We start from the raw sequence: 15,559 nt of genomic DNA, 5'->3' as shown, positions 1-15,559 counted from the left end.
CTCTTGTTTTCTACGCATTCCATTTTATATTTTTGTGTGGTATGCACATATATTATTTCAAAAAGTTACTTAGAATGACTTGCTTTTTAAACTAGATTTCAAGCATACAGTTGTTAGTGCCAAGGATACAGTAGATGATGCTTTGCTTTTGAAGTCTGAACGTAACAATTTGTTGGTTTTACAAACAGTATTTACAATCACTTGCACTGTTTACATTTTTATCTGGTTGTTTTTTTATACATTTCTGTCATGCATAACGTATATAGTAATGCGTGATGTCAGTCATTTATATTGTTATTGTTTTTTCATACATGCTTTGCAGTTATATATTAATTTATATTTTATTTCAGACTCTCGCAAGTCCATCTTCCACAATCCAAAAATCCGCGGCTCCTAGCACTAGTACTTCTAACGAATACAATCCTCAAAACGTTTACGTAGAAATGCCTGGACGAGACCGATCTGCAGAGTTCAGAGCTATTGCTCAATCTTTTCAGTTGAAGATGGTATGCCTAAATAAAATATTCTTTTTCTTTTGATGTTCTTATAAATTACTGCTCGTGTTTGAGATGGCCAGTTCACAGCCAGTTCAGTCGAGGCAGCGCGTTGTGCGAACGGAGTTACAGCAGTTTTCACTTCTTTCAAAGTAATAATTCTTTTGAATTTCTTTATTTTGCAAAAAAATATCTCATTGAATTAATTGATCACTGATTTTCGTTATTTCAGACATATTTTCCACCTATTCATACTGTATCATTTCAAGTGCTACAGTATATATAATTCAAGTTCCTTTTTATTTAAAATATTACTTTCCATATATTTATAATTCATTTACTAGATTATAAATGAATTGAGATTTTTAGAAATAAATGTTGAAAAACAATATATTATAGAAATTTACATTAAACAATTAAACATTAAATGGGTAATGTTTTGGCAGTGCAGATTGAATTTGTGTGGTTGTAAAAATATCATTACAAAATGACGTAACTTCAATAATATAAATTGTAACTGTAATTTTGCTTTCAGACAAATTGGCCATGACCTGTCGGAAACTTTTCTGAAATTGGAAAAGCTGACTATATGTGAGATAGAGTGCAACTCGAAAAAGAAAATGAGTCTTTCTGTTTTCTAAATACGGTATCCTTTCAGTAGCCAAGAAAAAATCCCTGTTCGATGATCGTCCGGGCGAAGTTGACGAGCTGACTCAAATCATTAAACAAGATATTGCAAATTTGAACAGACAGATTGGCATGCTCCAGCAGGTGAAATGAAAGCTTCATTTGCACAAGCAATAAAAACAGGCCTTATGTGTTATTATAGATGATGCAGAGAAATCTATGTTCCAGTGAACAAAATCAGTCTCAGCATTCAAAATCAATTGTTGTCACTTTTCAGTCAAAGTTGGCTACAATTAGTTCTGATTTTAAATCGGTGCTTCAGCTTCGAACACAAAATATGAAACAGCAGAAAATGAGACGGGAACGATTCAGTGCAGCCGAAACGATTCCTAATACTCTACCTGCTTCGGCATCCAGCAGTCGTAAGGAGGTTGCTGTTGACGTTTGCAGCACAACTTTTATAAAAATTTATCGAGTGATTGTTTGTTTCTCAATTGCCATCTTTCTTTGTTGAGGTGGTTCTATGCTGCTCAATGGTAACGTAGAAAGTGAATACGTGCTCGAAATGGACGAAGTTGAACGGAGACAGACTCAGCAGCAGCTTCAGCTCATCAACCAACAGGTTGGTTCCATCACTTTACGTTCTATTTGGCTCTACCTGTAAAACCAAACGTAATCAGTTACGTGCAAATACACATATGTATTAACAATATATAGGATAGTTATTTACGTAATCGAGCCGAGACGATGGTAAACATAGAAGAGACGATTGTAGAACTTGGTCAGATTTTCTCTTCGCTGGCCCACATGGTCCAAGAGCAAGGTGAAATGGTGCAACGGTAAAAAAAAATTACAACATTTCTGACGTCCTACAATATTAAATGTTAATTTTAGGATTGATAGTAATGTTGAGGACGCGGTTGTACAAGTCGAAGCGGCGCACATTGAGCTGCTGAAATTTCTCCGAAGCATTTCGAGAAATCGCTGGTTAGCGATAAAGGTGTTCATTGTGTTACTTGTCTTTTTCATTTTCTTCGTTGTTGTTATGCTATGATTATCCTCCAATCACCGTACCAATCATGATTTTCCTCTTCCTCTGTGTATGTTTCATCCGATGAAGCAACTGCTGGATCGCACGCACATCATGCCATCAGTTTGTCTCTCTCTTATGCCGGTTGTGTGATTTTTAACAGTAAACAAAGCTTGAATTTTTGTGTTGTTGATCAATGATTTCTTTTTACTCTGGTAAAATAAATTATTATACTATATATTAGCATTCGAAAAATCAAAGACATGTTTTGTAATAACGCATTATCAAACAAGTAAGCAATCGTATATAAAATCATTAAGCTAAGCTGTACTGGTGAAGTTGTCGAAAAAAAACAAAAGACAATGATAATAATGAGACTTGCATCTGTGAATAGATACTTTGAATAACTGTACATCAGTGGTAGAATATGGTATAGTTTAAATCCATTATACGAATAAAACATGAGACAACTGCTGTACAACGTGAGATAGATTTCACTTCAACATCCATTATCGTTATCATCATCACAGATCAGATAAAACAATGCAACAACAACAACAACACGGATGCAGAAAAGCAATCTAAGAACGTAGCTTAATTAGCAGTCATCGGTTTGTAATGAAAATTCGGGCAAAAGATGATGTTCAATTAAAGCTTTGTTTTAGAATACAACAAATTATTTAAGTAAGCAAATGTAGTGCAGAATAACGTTAAAGGCACAGCAATGTTACAAGCGAATGCAAAAGTGAATATTTAACCAAAAAATTAACTGAAAAAAATTTTTTTATAGAGGAATACAGTAAAATAAATACTTTTCCTTTTGCCCAAACAATTCACTACTACCGAAGTAATGAAGTTCTTAAAGCACTGTAGGACAATTAGACAAAAATTTAAATTGTTCGCCACAGTTTTACATAATACGTTAAATGTAATTGAACAGCCCACAATAATTTTTTGCAAAGTGACAGAGACAACCAATAATAGCAGGTTTGTAGTCGTACCCATCCGACTTCAACCAACCAGCACAGTACCTAAACAATTTGCAATGTTCATTACAAAATTTTTATCACTACTATCTATTCTTATATTATCAAAAATTTTAAATATGTACATCGCCTGCAGCTTAGTCGAATCAACCAGTTCAATTTAGTTGCCTATCATTCAAGCATTTAATTATAATTACGCGATCTGCAGAGCAAATAACAATCGATCCGTGAAAATTTCACAACTTACTTCATTCTGCGAACGTAATGATTTTCATTTACCAGAGCCATTAACGTTTACTTCTTTCTTGGAGCTCTGCAACAGAACAGAAAAAAAGTATCTTTTGAAATTACTCCATATAAACACAGCACACACAGGCCTTGGACGCGCAAGTTGCCCATCCAAGTAAAGAAATAAAACTACACATTTTCAAAGCATTCATTCCGATTAAAATGCTTTTGGTTTCACACTTACATTTCTCGTGCAAATAACATACAAACAAACAAACAAACAAGCACAACACAACACTTGTAGAATACATGCACAAAGATTGGCGCATCCGATAGTTTATTTCATCTGAATCAGAACAAGAGGAACTGCATTTATGAAATAGAAAATACTGCTTCTCGATGTTCTGTCTTTTTCTAGGCAAATTTGAAAAGAAATAAGAAAAAAATATAGAATACAGCTATAACAACGTCAGAAATAAATATTCAACTAAACGATGGTCATGTTGTTGCTTCGTCTATATCAGTTATACGAACCTCTCCAATGTAAAGTGAAATCACTGTTGTCATTGTTGTCGAATACCAATACCGTTACCCAGTAGTGGCAGTAGTAATAGTAGTAGCAGTGGCAGCTTGTAGTGGTGGTGGTATTAGCAGCAGCAGCAGCAGCAGCAGCAATTTGTAGTAACAATGCACTGAGTCAAAAAACAGAAGCTACACAACAACGATGAACCAACCAACCACTCCATTCATTTTCCTCATATTCTTACTAATGCACATCAGTTATAAGGAATAAAATTTCTACCCGAATTGAAAACTGACCGCTTTTAACAACGACAAATAGTTAAATGAAAAAATATTTTTTTACAAAAATGAAATTAGCCGAAACTGTCCAATAAAAATAGTGGACGGAAAATTTGCAACGTATCACTCGCTGCAAGCGAGCGTTTCTCCGAAAAAACATCAGCAGAAAGGTGTGTTAAAAGAACGGCAAAAAAGCAAACGGAAACAACATTACAGCCCAATTGAGTTTGCGCTTTTTGCTTCGTTTTGCTTTGTTGGAACACCGGCAACTGCTGCATATCTGGTTAACTGGGCGGTGCCTGCAAGCCAAGAACGCGAAAAAGCTTGGAACCAAATCCACTTTGAGAGCCGCCCTGACCTGTTGACCCCGAGCCAGTTAAACTGGACGTGGAAAGCAGATTCGACATCCTGTCCGACGTTTGGCTGTCCATGCTGGATGCGACTGCAGTCGGCGACGAACTGTCACCGGTAATGATGGGCTGCAAACCAACAATGCACTACCTTTACATATTCGTTAATTTTACATCTATTACACTAAGTGGCAGTAGTCGTAGTAGTAACATACTAGCAGAAGTAGTAGCAAGTAGTGTTTAATTTTTTTTCATCCTAAGCATTTTCCCAACTCCTAAGCTGAACAAACGGAACACATTCTGCACATCACCTGGCCAAACAGTTTTTTCTACTTTTACCAATTCACACTCCTCTATCAGTATTAATTGCCCAATTACGATGCTAAAAAATTAAAGTTTCTCTTTCTCAGACAAGACTGAAACAAAAAATCACAAAAACAAAGAATTTATCCCATTCGCCAACCTAATCTGAAGAACTATTTCTCATGTGACGTACAATAGTGAATGCTGCCCAAATCTCGCTCGGTCGCCAACTTACTTTAAAACATCAAACAATGAATACACAACAAGCATAGTGGCATCAGCATAACACATCCATTACAAATACAAGAAACAAAACGACTCGCACTCGCAAAAGCAGCCAACATATATTATATGCATGAAAACCAATCAGAATGACATGCTTGATCTCACAACGTCAACACACTGCCTGTTTGTTTTGTATGCTTAGTTTTCTTTTTTTACCTGTTGAGGAGCGACAGACTCTGCACCACTACGCTTGGACAACTTATCGGACAGGTCAGCAGAGACGGCCATGTCCGTGCCGAGCAACTGAGCCACCTTACTTTGACGAACAACGTCAACTGTCTACAAAAGAGTGTAACAAGACCATCAATGAGGGCAGTGTCCACCCAATATTGAAAAAAATATCAACATTAACAGCTAAGAAAACAACAATAAATAAATAAATAAATAAATATATATATATATATATATATATGCACAAGAAGCGCAATAAAGAAAAGCGCGCAAAACTATTTGGCCAGGTGCAGCAGTGCCGGGAAGAGAACAAAATTCTGAAATGACACCAATAAACAAATCTTATATATTACCTGCTTTTTAGCTCTCAGTGCAGCATCTTCTAGAGTTTCGGCCGCCTCGTATTTACCTTGCCTCCGATACAGTGCACCCAAGTTTTTCAAAGTTGTCGTCACTGTAGGACTGGAGATGCAGAAGAATAAAAATGAATCAATTAAAAATAAATGTAAAATAAAACAACTTTTAACATCAATACCTATCCACTTTGGCAGCCTTATGCCAACCTCCATACTCTGCATAAGATGCACTGTCCGGACTACTGTATTTGTTTTCTTCTCTTTCTTCGGCAACCTGCCATATTGGCTTGTTCTCACCAGTGATGGCGCCAAATTCACGCTCGTGAGCCCGAGTCAAAATCTGCTTGTACAACGTTTCCGCTTCTTTGTACTTTCCTTGTTTCAAGTAAGCAGATGCCTGGATAACAAAAGAACAAAAACAGAACAATTAATGATAAGAAAAACAAAGCACAACGAAATAATTTCATTCTGAATTGCAGTTTAAACAATTTTTTCTGATGCATGCATTCTATAAAAAACAATGCAAATTAATAATAACGACGACTGAAAGAGCAGCAAATAATCAAAAGCTCAAAAACCAAAACGCCCTGATAAATGAACAACACCTTTTCTTGAATGTCACACAATTTCAAATATGTTTCAGAAGAATGATGTCAAACAAAACGTGCTTAAATATAAATAATAAATTACCTTTTTAAATGAAAGAAACAATTAACAATTTTATGAAATATTCTTATCATGCAAAACAGCAGATCAACAACAGTTATTTCCATGGCACATGGCATCTTTAGCTGAGATGAAGTTTGCATACTAGAAAATCGGTTGTAAAAGTAAAATGAAAATAATTTCATTAAACATGTCAGTCAAGTGCTTGGCAGAGACATGCAATTTAGCAATTCATCACTTGTCAAAATGAATCATTAGGAAGGAAAAAAATGAGAAGAAAAAACTGACTAAACTGAAATGGTAGTATACTTGCAAAATTAAGTATGCAAATTGTTGTTGAAAATTCTAAGATAAGAAAACTTGATAAGCGTAAATAGACCTATTATTATTATTATTCTTACCGAGGCAGTAAACAGAAAGGCAAAAATTGTGCAATGCAACGTAATAATGGCAAATAAACAAATTTCAGCAATACCAAGTTATTTTTCGTCTTGGCAACGTTCGGATCGTCCAAGCCAAGCTTGCTCTCGTAAATGTTCACTGCCCTGGTGTAATATTTTTCCACTTCGTCGTGTTTTCCTTGATTTTGACACAACAATGCCAAATTATTCAACTGCTTCGCCACATCCGGATGATCCACACCCAATACCTGAAAATGATTGAATGAACGGAAAATCGTACAATTTTGACAGTACAAAAATATAAATAAGCACAACCTTCTCGCGGATTTCCAAAGCGCGTTTGCACAACGGCTCTGCTTCTTTGTATTTGCCCCGCTTACCGTACAACACGGCTAAATTGTTCAAAGTAGCAGCAACGGCGGGATGATTTTCTCCCAAAGTTTTTTCACGAATCTGCAACGCATCATTCAACAAACTGGCAGCTTCTTTATATTTATTCTGATCTCTGAAAAAAAGTTCAAAATTTCTTTCCTTTTCAGAAAATTTGCTCTTTCATTCATGCAAATTCCCCTACCTGTATACAAGCGCCAAAATGTTCAACATTGTGGCTACGTCTGGATGATCGTGACCGCTGTTCTTTTCCAAATCTTCCAAAGCTTGCTTGCACAAAGGTACCGCCACCTCGTAGCGACCTTGTGAAGCGTACTGTATGACCAAGTTGTGCAGTGTGCGTAAACGGGCTGGTATCTCGTATCCGGCCGTCGCTGACGCAGCCATGGAATGCGCGGGTGTCGGTGTTGGATATTCTCCAGCTGATTCGACATCTTCTTCATCTGGACCAAATACCAAATCTCGTAATGACTGTGTGGACTTGGACATGTCGTCTGTCCGGTCTTCAGCATCCTGAATCACAATCGAATTACAATACAATACATATACGTGCGGCGTACATACTACTACAGCAGATTTACTCATCAAATAAATGTAATATTTAAAAAATCAAATTACCGTCTGGTTAAGGTCAAACTTGCGAATACTGTTAATAAATTCTAGATGCTTCTTCTCTTCTTCCAGCTGGGCAACCGCCTGTTCGCTCTGTTGCAGCTTTTGCTGAGTAGTAGCCAACTCGTCCCTCAACCAAGCGTTCTCTTGGCAAAGACGGCGAACCTGCGCCTTCAATTTCTGCTTTTCCGCCTCGACGTACTGCAAATGACTAGCCAAGGCAACCATCACCTATCAGACGTAAATTCAAATCATCCAAAGCACGGCTCTGCAGCATTTGCATTCAAAGTCCACTCACCTGGGCTTCTTCGATTCCGAGCTGAAGTGAGTCGAATGATTTGCCCAATATGTTCGCCTTCTCTTCGACGAGACGAGCCTCTTCGTTGCGCTCTTTCAGAGCCGACAACGAGTGCATCAAACCATTCCGTATGGCCGTGTGCTCGTTCTTCAGCGCCTCCAAACCTTGCACCACTGTTTTTGTACTTTGCAGAATCTCCTCCTGCGACAAGGCTGTCATCCTGCCAATGTCTTCAATCTTCTTGCTGTATAAATCAAAAACAAAAGAAGAAGAATAATAAATTGAAATCAACAAAAGAAGACAGAAAAAAAGGAAACAAAGCACACGTTTACGCAACTAAGCAATATATATATATATATATATATATATATCAATGCAAAGCAGGCCCCCCTCTCTTCTGATTGACAACGATCAATATGAGCCCGCCAATCTGCAGTTGAAATAAATCATCAAAAATAGACCAGTTTGATTTAAGTTAAAAATAAATAAATGAATAAATAAATGACAAGAAGCTGTGGATTTATTATTTTTACTCAAATTTATTTCCCTATTTCTCAACTTTCAGCAGCATTTGTTTCTTGTCTGCTTGGTTTATTTTCTTTTTTAAGCAGGAATAGCAGAATGCACAACACAAACAAACAAACAAACAAACAAACAAATACACACACAATATTGCGAATTTTCTTATTTGAATTATAACTGGCATGTGTCTGATTCACTTACATTTTGTTTAAAATGGTTAACAATTTTCAAGAAAATGAAAATCGATCTACGTATGGTGTGCATGGAAAAATGACTTTTACGCTCGATTTTTCGTCAGAGTCTCTCTCTATCTGGTCTTAACTGAGCTAGAAAGAAGCTGTTGTGCAACTTAATGCTTCAAGTAAGCTGAATGAGCAAGCAGCACACTGCACATATTGGAAAGAAAACGTGTTCGAGGAAAAATATTGAACAAACTTTTTAAATGCAAAAGAGAAAGAACACCGATCAGACAATGTGCATGTGTCAAACAAAGCATAGAAACTGAAGATGAAGAAGAAGAAAAAGAGAAAAGCAGAAGAGAATGAGGAAGAAAAAGAAAGAGAAGGTGAGATAGAGGCGTCACCTGCGTTGAGGATTTCAACGTAAAACTGGATACGTGCAGCTTTATTATGTATATATAATACATACGTATAAGCATTTGGCGTCAGAAATTGAAATACATAAGCAATGAAACCAGTCTTTAAAACTAGCAATACTCATCATAAAATGCACATCAACAATAATTTAAAGTTAAATAATATATATATGAAATAAAATAGAACACTTACAGGCGGTATGCTTTTAATGTGAGCATACTGCTGCGCTGAGTGGAAGTAGCGGAAGAATGAATAGAAGAAGATAAAGATGAGGGAAAAGAAGCTATAGGAAGATTATTGGGCACAACTGGCGACGGCCCTTCTACGTCTGCGACGTCTGCAGTGTAACTTGTCGTTGTTCAACGTTCTCAACAAAAGGAAAGTAGAAGGGGATAGAGATACTGGCAGCTGAGAGCCAAGGAAGCGTGATTCCAAAAGCCGACTGCCAATTGGGACAAGAAAAAAATTACACAACGCACAGCACAGAAGAAAAAACAGAATTAATGTTTCAACGAGAAGCTTGAAAATCGAGCAACTCGAAGCTGCCCAATTTGGTGGACAAATTTCACTAATTCAGTAGCATTGAAGCAACGGAAATTGATTACAAAAAATAAGAAAACAAACAAACAAAATGCTTGCACTAGTCAAAATCTAGCTAAATCTAACCAAGGAAAACAAGCACAGAGGGAGGGAGGGAAGTATAAAGGAAACGTCCGCACGTCAATAATGGCCGCCGCCGTTCAATTGGCACACACAGACACACACACACACATACAGCGAAGAAGCGCGCGCGTGTGTGGAGAGGAGGGGGGCTTTGAAGCCGACGGAGTATGATGATTCATCGCCCAATGGAGAAAGCAACAGCCTGGCATGAGACGCGCACACATTCAGCCGGCTGGCCAAGACCGATCGAAAAGCTCGACTGACGATCAATTGGAGAAAGATACTTGGAAGCGGACCTGCGATCATAATTTCCCCAAACGTTTCGCAAACTAACCAAATTCAAAATCATCATCGAATCAACACAATTTAGCCCACTCCAATACAACTCACAAAGCCACCTAACTTATCACCATTTTTCAATATTATCAAACGATGACCATTATTTCATAAAAAGAAACAAACAAACAAATAAAACCTTATTCTTGCTTCCATTATTTTTCTGGAACAATTCACTCAATTTACCGAGTGCAAATCATATAATAAATAAAAACTGAATATATAAAAAGAAACAAGTCTTGTAGTAGATGCAATTTTCTGAACCCTGCTGCATCGAATTGGCTAGAATTGACCAATCATCTAGCTGTCAATAAAACTACTTCACCATAAACCGGAGTTTATTTTAAATAAAATGAAGCCCAATAATTACACAAACATCTCAACTGTTGTCGCCTGTTCTCATCGTTTATTTAAATGAAACAAGTTTGAATAGCCACAAAAAATAAAATATGTAGAATTCAAGCAGAGCAAAAATAAGAACAACAACATTTGTGTGCAACATAGTTTAAAAAACTTTAAACTTTTGAAAAACAACATCTGCAAGCTTAAACAACAACAACTAGGGAATTTGAAGAAAAGCACTTGAAGAAGTTGCTGCTAGCTATACCACAGGCACCAAATGTAAATGACACGACTGAACAATCTCAACTGCAACATACGATACAATAAAAGAACAATATTCAAATTAATCAAGTTGAGAAATAAAAGCAAAAAGTAAAATGTAATGCCAATTGGAAAAAAGAAGCAAAAATACCACCGCTAAATGGGAATCAATTTCTCAGCATTTTGGGATGAAATTGAATTTTCGAAACGCGCCATGGATTAATTGCCGTGTTCGAAAATCTAGTTAAGAGTAAGAATAATAAAACCAGTAAGAAAATAAAAAGATGACGATTCTTCAAAACAGCTGATAAGGAAAAGGACAAATGCAATGGGCACATAAAAGATAGCCAGAACAGGCCAAGCCTAAGTTCATCATCGAACACAGAACGTCCCAAATTACTGTTGCCTGTTGGAAAACAATGAATCATTCGCCAAAAATGAACATAATTATAAGAGCTGCAATTTACAAATCCTACTAACAATGGGCGAAGAAAACAATTACAGCTGATGTTGATGACAAATTTCAATTTATAAAATGGAAATTTCAATTGAACAATTAGAAAATAAATATACCATAATGAAAAATTGTTGCATAAATGATTAATCAATAAACCAACTGAATAAACAATTAGCAAATAGCAGAAACAAAAATTAATCTTCAGTTCAACGTTTGTAAATGATTTGAAAAATTACATAGTTTAAATACATAATAAAATAACTGCACTGATAAAACATATAAATAAAACACAAACATGCAGCTAATAGTAGTAATAACTGTTCAAATGATAAAAAAAAGTTTTCAACTAAAAAGTAAATAAACGTACCTGCTCATCAATTGATTGGCGCTACAGAATCCAGAATTCAATGAAACAAGTAACGTTTTTCATGCAATATTCGTAGAAACAACTGCAGGTCCTAAATTAAAAAAAACACATTATCGGAAAACTGCTTTCTCATAAAAGCTTAAAAGAGAAAACACGTCGTTAAATTAAAAATCAAAATAATTTTCAATTTTTCACCAATGAATGATGGCATTTGTTTGTCAATAATAATAGCAAGCGAAGAGCAGTGCAACACTATTTTCATTTCTTCCTGATAATAAACACTTGAAATAAGAAAACACGAACTATAATGACAACAAAAAGAAATCGAAACTGATATCTGAAAGATATGTTTCGTGAGTTGAAAATTAACATGCAATTTAATCACGGCGAAATAGATCACTGTTCTGAATGAAATTTAACAACTGTCTCCGGATTTATTATTTTTTATGATCGCAACCTACAAACGAGCCATAATTTTGTCTATGAAAAAAATTGATTTCACTAAATTGAATCCAAAAATTAAAACACGAATCCGTGAGACTGAAAGAGTACAGTGAATTAGAAAATGTCATTTATTTGTCATAATTATCTCAATTTGAACGCTATCAGCGTATTATAAATTATGATGTAAATATTGACAACAAAATTGCAATCAGTTCATCGAAGAAATTTTCAAGGAAACCCATTTCTCGAAAAATCAGAAAAATAATTTGGAAAAGATTTACATTTACAAAAATTACAGTAAATTTCAACCAAATTCAGTGCATTTAATTCTTGGATTACTTGTTCACAATGACAATACTAAACATGCACAAGGTGTTGAATAAGCATAAAAAATCAATAAAAACAATATTTTTTAAAGTAGAACGCATGAGTTGTTCAACATTATAAAGAAAGCAGTTGACTGACAGTCCATTATCTAAACTGGTGCAAATTACTATCAAAAGTACTTGCGCCACAAAATTGCGAAATAACAATTCTGACAATAGAATTACTGAAAAAATTCCGTTGCTGAAGAAGGAAATGTATTTTGCTTAATTAATGACCAAACAACAAGTTCAACATTTTAATAATCTCAACAAAATTATAAAAGAAACAAATGATAAATAAATGAATAAAGTGAAAAATAAAGTGCATCCTGAACTAAACAACCGGTAGCCAAGCAAACAACTCTTGCAAAAGTAATATCAGCAAGCAATACAGACAGCAAAGCGTTGCAGCAGGCTGATTATGAACGAAAACTTGCCAAGGTCAGGCAGTGAAAATGCTATTGTCAACAATCAAAACACGATGAACAAAGGCCATACTGGAAGCGGTCGTTTGAAAATATGCTACTACTGTACGTTATGCGGCCTGTATCTGCATATACAACAAGAACGAGTTCACATTACACTGTTCAAAGCTATTGTTCAACGCAAACATTCACCTGCGTGTTCATGCAAATAAATAAGACGCGCAATTTTCAGCGTCGAAAACTAACTAAAATCTCAAGTTCACCTTATAGCCAACTGCTACTGCTTACCGGTCAACAACTGACAAATAAAAACTAAGCGCGCCAACGACGACGACAAATGGCCAATATAATATTACGAAAAACAGAAATCTAATATGCCGCAAAATGCCAATCAGCATTGCCTAATATCAATTCTGTTGCAAACGTCGTCGCAAATATTTCCCCCAAACACACACAGATAGCGTTCATAAACGCACCGTTGCTCAATCAATGCAACCATGCAACTACGGTCGATATTAGCAACCGGTCCGTAGCCTTGCCTACATCGTTCAACAAGGACCTATCACAACATAACACAAAGTCAAGAGTTTCATGAACAATCAATACTTCACAAAGCGACAGCTAAAACTATACTGAAAAGACTGGCAAACAGCTGTTCAAAATGGCAAAATTATTCTATTACAACCAACGTTACTTCGACGTCTATGAATTGAAATACAGACAAAAACTGCTAAACCATTCAAGCGAAAACAAAAGCAACACAGCACAATTCATTTAGCATTGAAAACCAAAGTAAAATTAAAAAAAACATTAAAATTAACACCAACACTTACTGTTAAATGGAGCCGGCTGTCAAATTATTCACGAGCCGATGAAAACCGTCGAACAAATTATTCCTCGAATAACACATTAGGAATGGAATCGTGTTGAACTACAGAATGTGAAGTATGCAGGTATGTGTGCCAGTACAAAATTATTTATTCTCTCAAAAAAAATAAATATAGTAAAATTTAATCTTAAAAATCACTATTATGATTCACAAATTTATTGCTAAATGCACAAACTTTTTTTACTCAAAATTAGCAAACGCTCCTCATAAATTTAAACTTTTGCCAGTTTAAGAACAATGAGCACTTAAATAATCAAAAAATAATTGGAAAAAAAATTAAAATTTGCATTCAAAAAAGTGTATATAAAAATTTCCAACTTATAAATTAATGAATTAATATTTCTGTACTGTAAACTAAATTTTGCAAAAATAAAAATGTTTCGAATAAGTATAAACAGTAATAAATGTATTACAACATTTAATTCATATTTATAAATAAATAAATATATATATATATATATCTGTATGAGTTGATAATATTTTCGCAATTTCTAAAGAAAAAAAGTTATTCACATGATATTCTTGCAAAAAAGCAAAAAAATGAGGTCATCAGTGTTGAATCGTGATTTTCTTTTACTGTAGTAAACGACCAGCTGTACGTTTGAACTCATTACGGTAGTGTCATTTTTGTGTAATGTGTAACATTTTGAAAATGTTTTCCAGTTTAGTTGTAAACTTGTATAATGCAAACTGTAAAACAGCCACTGAAATATTAGATCGAAAAAATTTGCACAGTTTACAGAGGCGCGTGCGTTAATTCGACTTATCAGTTCACTTTCGTTTGTCAACTGTTTCGTTTTGATGGATTTTTCATTTTCAAATAGATATTATTTGCATCGGGTTAACCGCTCATGATACTTAAAACGTATTAACTGTATTTAGTTATAGCGATGGTACGTTTTTTCGGATGTTTCGGTGGCCGACCCGAGCAGGAGGATGGCAATGAACGTTTGCACCATATTCGTAAAGAGTGGGAAAAAGTGTCGAAAAGTTTGGAGAAGGCTGCCGATAATTATCGCATCTTTTCCAATCAAGTTATCGAATGGGCAATGGAGCAGGAATGTGTTCCTATTCAAAATGCCAGTCGCGATATGGACGAGCTGATCAGCATTTTCATCGAAGCGCAACGTTCTTTGCTTCCGAAAATAACCAATTCCATGCAAGATATGACAAAAATTTCTCAACTACCTAAAGAAACTCGCCCATCTGAAAGACTTCTGCGTCACATTTCTAGGAAAGAAGCTAAGTTAGAGTATGCAATACCTGAAAAGATTATGTTTTCGTTTCAGCTGACTTTGATTTGCATTTAGTCGAGAAAGAAAAGAAGCCATGAAAAATGGAAACTGTGAAGAATTGGAAAAGCTGGATCGATCCATTGCTGCGGTCAGATCGGACCGATTGGATCTTCTTCGCACGTTGCGTTCCATCGAAAGAGAGAACCAGCTGCTGAAAGCGCACATATTTAAAACTGTGATGTACAAATTGGCCAAGCCGTTGGCTACGCTTGGAAAATGCTTTGAAATGGTTATGGAAGGCCAGCAAGACATTCTCAAGCTTTTGCCAGATATCGAAAACGAAAGCCGCTCTAGAAAATCTGTTACGTATACCACAGGCCATTCGGTTGTCGAAGGAGTTCGATACTGTGTTCAACGTGCCTTAAACAAACTTTCCGAACCGAAGTATACCACTAACCGTTCAACATTTCCACCACCTCCGCCATACCGTCCATAATATTACATCTAGTTTGAGTTTCAGTTATTTATTTATTTTTATCTACTTCCTATGATTATTATTATTATTATTATTATTATTATTATTATTATTATTATTATTATTATTATTATCATCATCATCTTTTTCTGATATTTCAACCAAGTTGCTTTACTTCAAATTA

General features: G+C 35.5%; 5 protein-coding genes across 5 annotated transcripts; 2 read left to right on the top strand and 3 right to left on the bottom strand.

Annotated features, from left to right (window-relative positions):
* The first annotated feature begins 443 nt into the window (after positions 1-443).
* Positions 444-2,175, top strand: Tsp_03009 (syntaxin-5). Its single transcript, XM_003379297.1, has 8 exons — positions 444-506; positions 727-770; positions 1,030-1,085; positions 1,153-1,265; positions 1,399-1,543; positions 1,637-1,743; positions 1,839-1,960; positions 2,016-2,175. The coding sequence occupies exons 1-8, from the start codon at positions 444-446 to the stop codon at positions 2,173-2,175; spliced, it is 810 nt and encodes a 269-aa protein (XP_003379345.1).
* Positions 2,176-3,885: 1,710 nt separating this feature from the next.
* Positions 3,886-4,444, bottom strand: Tsp_03008 (conserved hypothetical protein). Its single transcript, XM_003379296.1, has 2 exons — positions 4,287-4,444; positions 3,886-4,057 (listed from the first exon to the last, which is right to left on the bottom strand). Exons 1-2 carry the CDS (start codon positions 4,442-4,444, stop codon positions 3,886-3,888), a joined length of 330 nt encoding a protein of 109 aa, XP_003379344.1.
* Positions 4,445-5,242: 798 nt separating this feature from the next.
* On the bottom strand, positions 5,243-8,240 carry Tsp_03007 (kinesin light chain). The gene is made up of 8 exons (XM_003379295.1): positions 7,999-8,240; positions 7,707-7,931; positions 7,273-7,601; positions 7,014-7,203; positions 6,773-6,946; positions 5,811-6,028; positions 5,629-5,737; positions 5,243-5,383 (listed from the first exon to the last, which is right to left on the bottom strand). The coding sequence occupies exons 1-8, from the start codon at positions 8,215-8,217 to the stop codon at positions 5,243-5,245; spliced, it is 1,605 nt and encodes a 534-aa protein (XP_003379343.1). The 5' UTR covers positions 8,218-8,240.
* A 1,714-nt stretch (positions 8,241-9,954) lies between these two features.
* On the bottom strand, positions 9,955-11,550 carry Tsp_03006 (conserved hypothetical protein). The gene is made up of 3 exons (XM_003379294.1): positions 11,543-11,550; positions 11,073-11,174; positions 9,955-10,177 (listed from the first exon to the last, which is right to left on the bottom strand). Exons 1-3 carry the CDS (start codon positions 11,548-11,550, stop codon positions 9,955-9,957), a joined length of 333 nt encoding a protein of 110 aa, XP_003379342.1.
* Positions 11,551-14,205: 2,655 nt separating this feature from the next.
* On the top strand, positions 14,206-15,396 carry Tsp_03005 (hypothetical protein). The gene is made up of 3 exons (XM_003379293.1): positions 14,206-14,227; positions 14,554-14,911; positions 14,976-15,396. Exons 1-3 carry the CDS (start codon positions 14,206-14,208, stop codon positions 15,394-15,396), a joined length of 801 nt encoding a protein of 266 aa, XP_003379341.1.
* Positions 15,397-15,559: the final 163 nt, after the last annotated feature.

Source organism: Trichinella spiralis, assembly GCF_000181795.1.
Source record: "Trichinella spiralis strain ISS 195 chromosome Unknown Scfld2, whole genome shotgun sequence".
In the NCBI taxonomy this organism is placed as follows: domain Eukaryota; kingdom Metazoa; phylum Nematoda; class Enoplea; order Trichinellida; family Trichinellidae; genus Trichinella; species Trichinella spiralis.
This window is presented reverse-complemented; position numbering and strand designations above follow the sequence as displayed.

Bases quoted from the DNA above. Each gene is read 5' to 3' on its own strand.
- Tsp_03009 (XM_003379297.1), top strand. From the start codon at position 444: ATGCCTGGACGAGACCGATCTGCAGAGTTCAGAGCTATTGCTCAATCT. The intron at 1,744-1,838 runs GTTGGTTCCATC...AACAATATATAG, and splicing joins TTCAGCTCATCAACCAACAG to GATAGTTATTTACGTAATCG. The intron at 1,961-2,015 runs GTAAAAAAAAAT...TGTTAATTTTAG, and splicing joins CAAGGTGAAATGGTGCAACG to GATTGATAGTAATGTTGAGG.
- Tsp_03008 (XM_003379296.1), bottom strand. From the start codon at position 4,444: ATGCAGCAGTTGCCGGTGTTCCAACAAAGCAAAACGAAGCAAAAAGCG. The intron at 4,058-4,286 runs GTTGCAAATTTT...TTTTTGACTCAG, and splicing joins TCGCTTGCAGCGAGTGATAC to TGCATTGTTACTACAAATTG.
- Tsp_03007 (XM_003379295.1), bottom strand. From the start codon at position 8,217: ATGACAGCCTTGTCGCAGGAGGAGATTCTGCAAAGTACAAAAACAGTG. The intron at 7,204-7,272 runs GTAGGGGAATTT...ACTTTTTTTCAG, and splicing joins ATTTTGGCGCTTGTATACAG to AGATCAGAATAAATATAAAG. The intron at 5,384-5,628 runs GTAATATATAAG...ACTCTTTTGTAG, and splicing joins CACTGAGAGCTAAAAAGCAG to ACAGTTGACGTTGTTCGTCA.
- Tsp_03006 (XM_003379294.1), bottom strand. The intron at 10,178-11,072 runs GTTCTGGCTATC...GTGATAAGTTAG, and splicing joins GATGAACTTAGGCTTGGCCT to GTGGCTTTGTGAGTTGTATT.
- Tsp_03005 (XM_003379293.1), top strand. From the start codon at position 14,206: ATGAGGTCATCAGTGTTGAATC. The intron at 14,228-14,553 runs GTGATTTTCTTT...ATTTAGTTATAG, and splicing joins GAGGTCATCAGTGTTGAATC to CGATGGTACGTTTTTTCGGA. The intron at 14,912-14,975 runs GTTAGAGTATGC...ATTTGCATTTAG, and splicing joins ATTTCTAGGAAAGAAGCTAA to TCGAGAAAGAAAAGAAGCCA.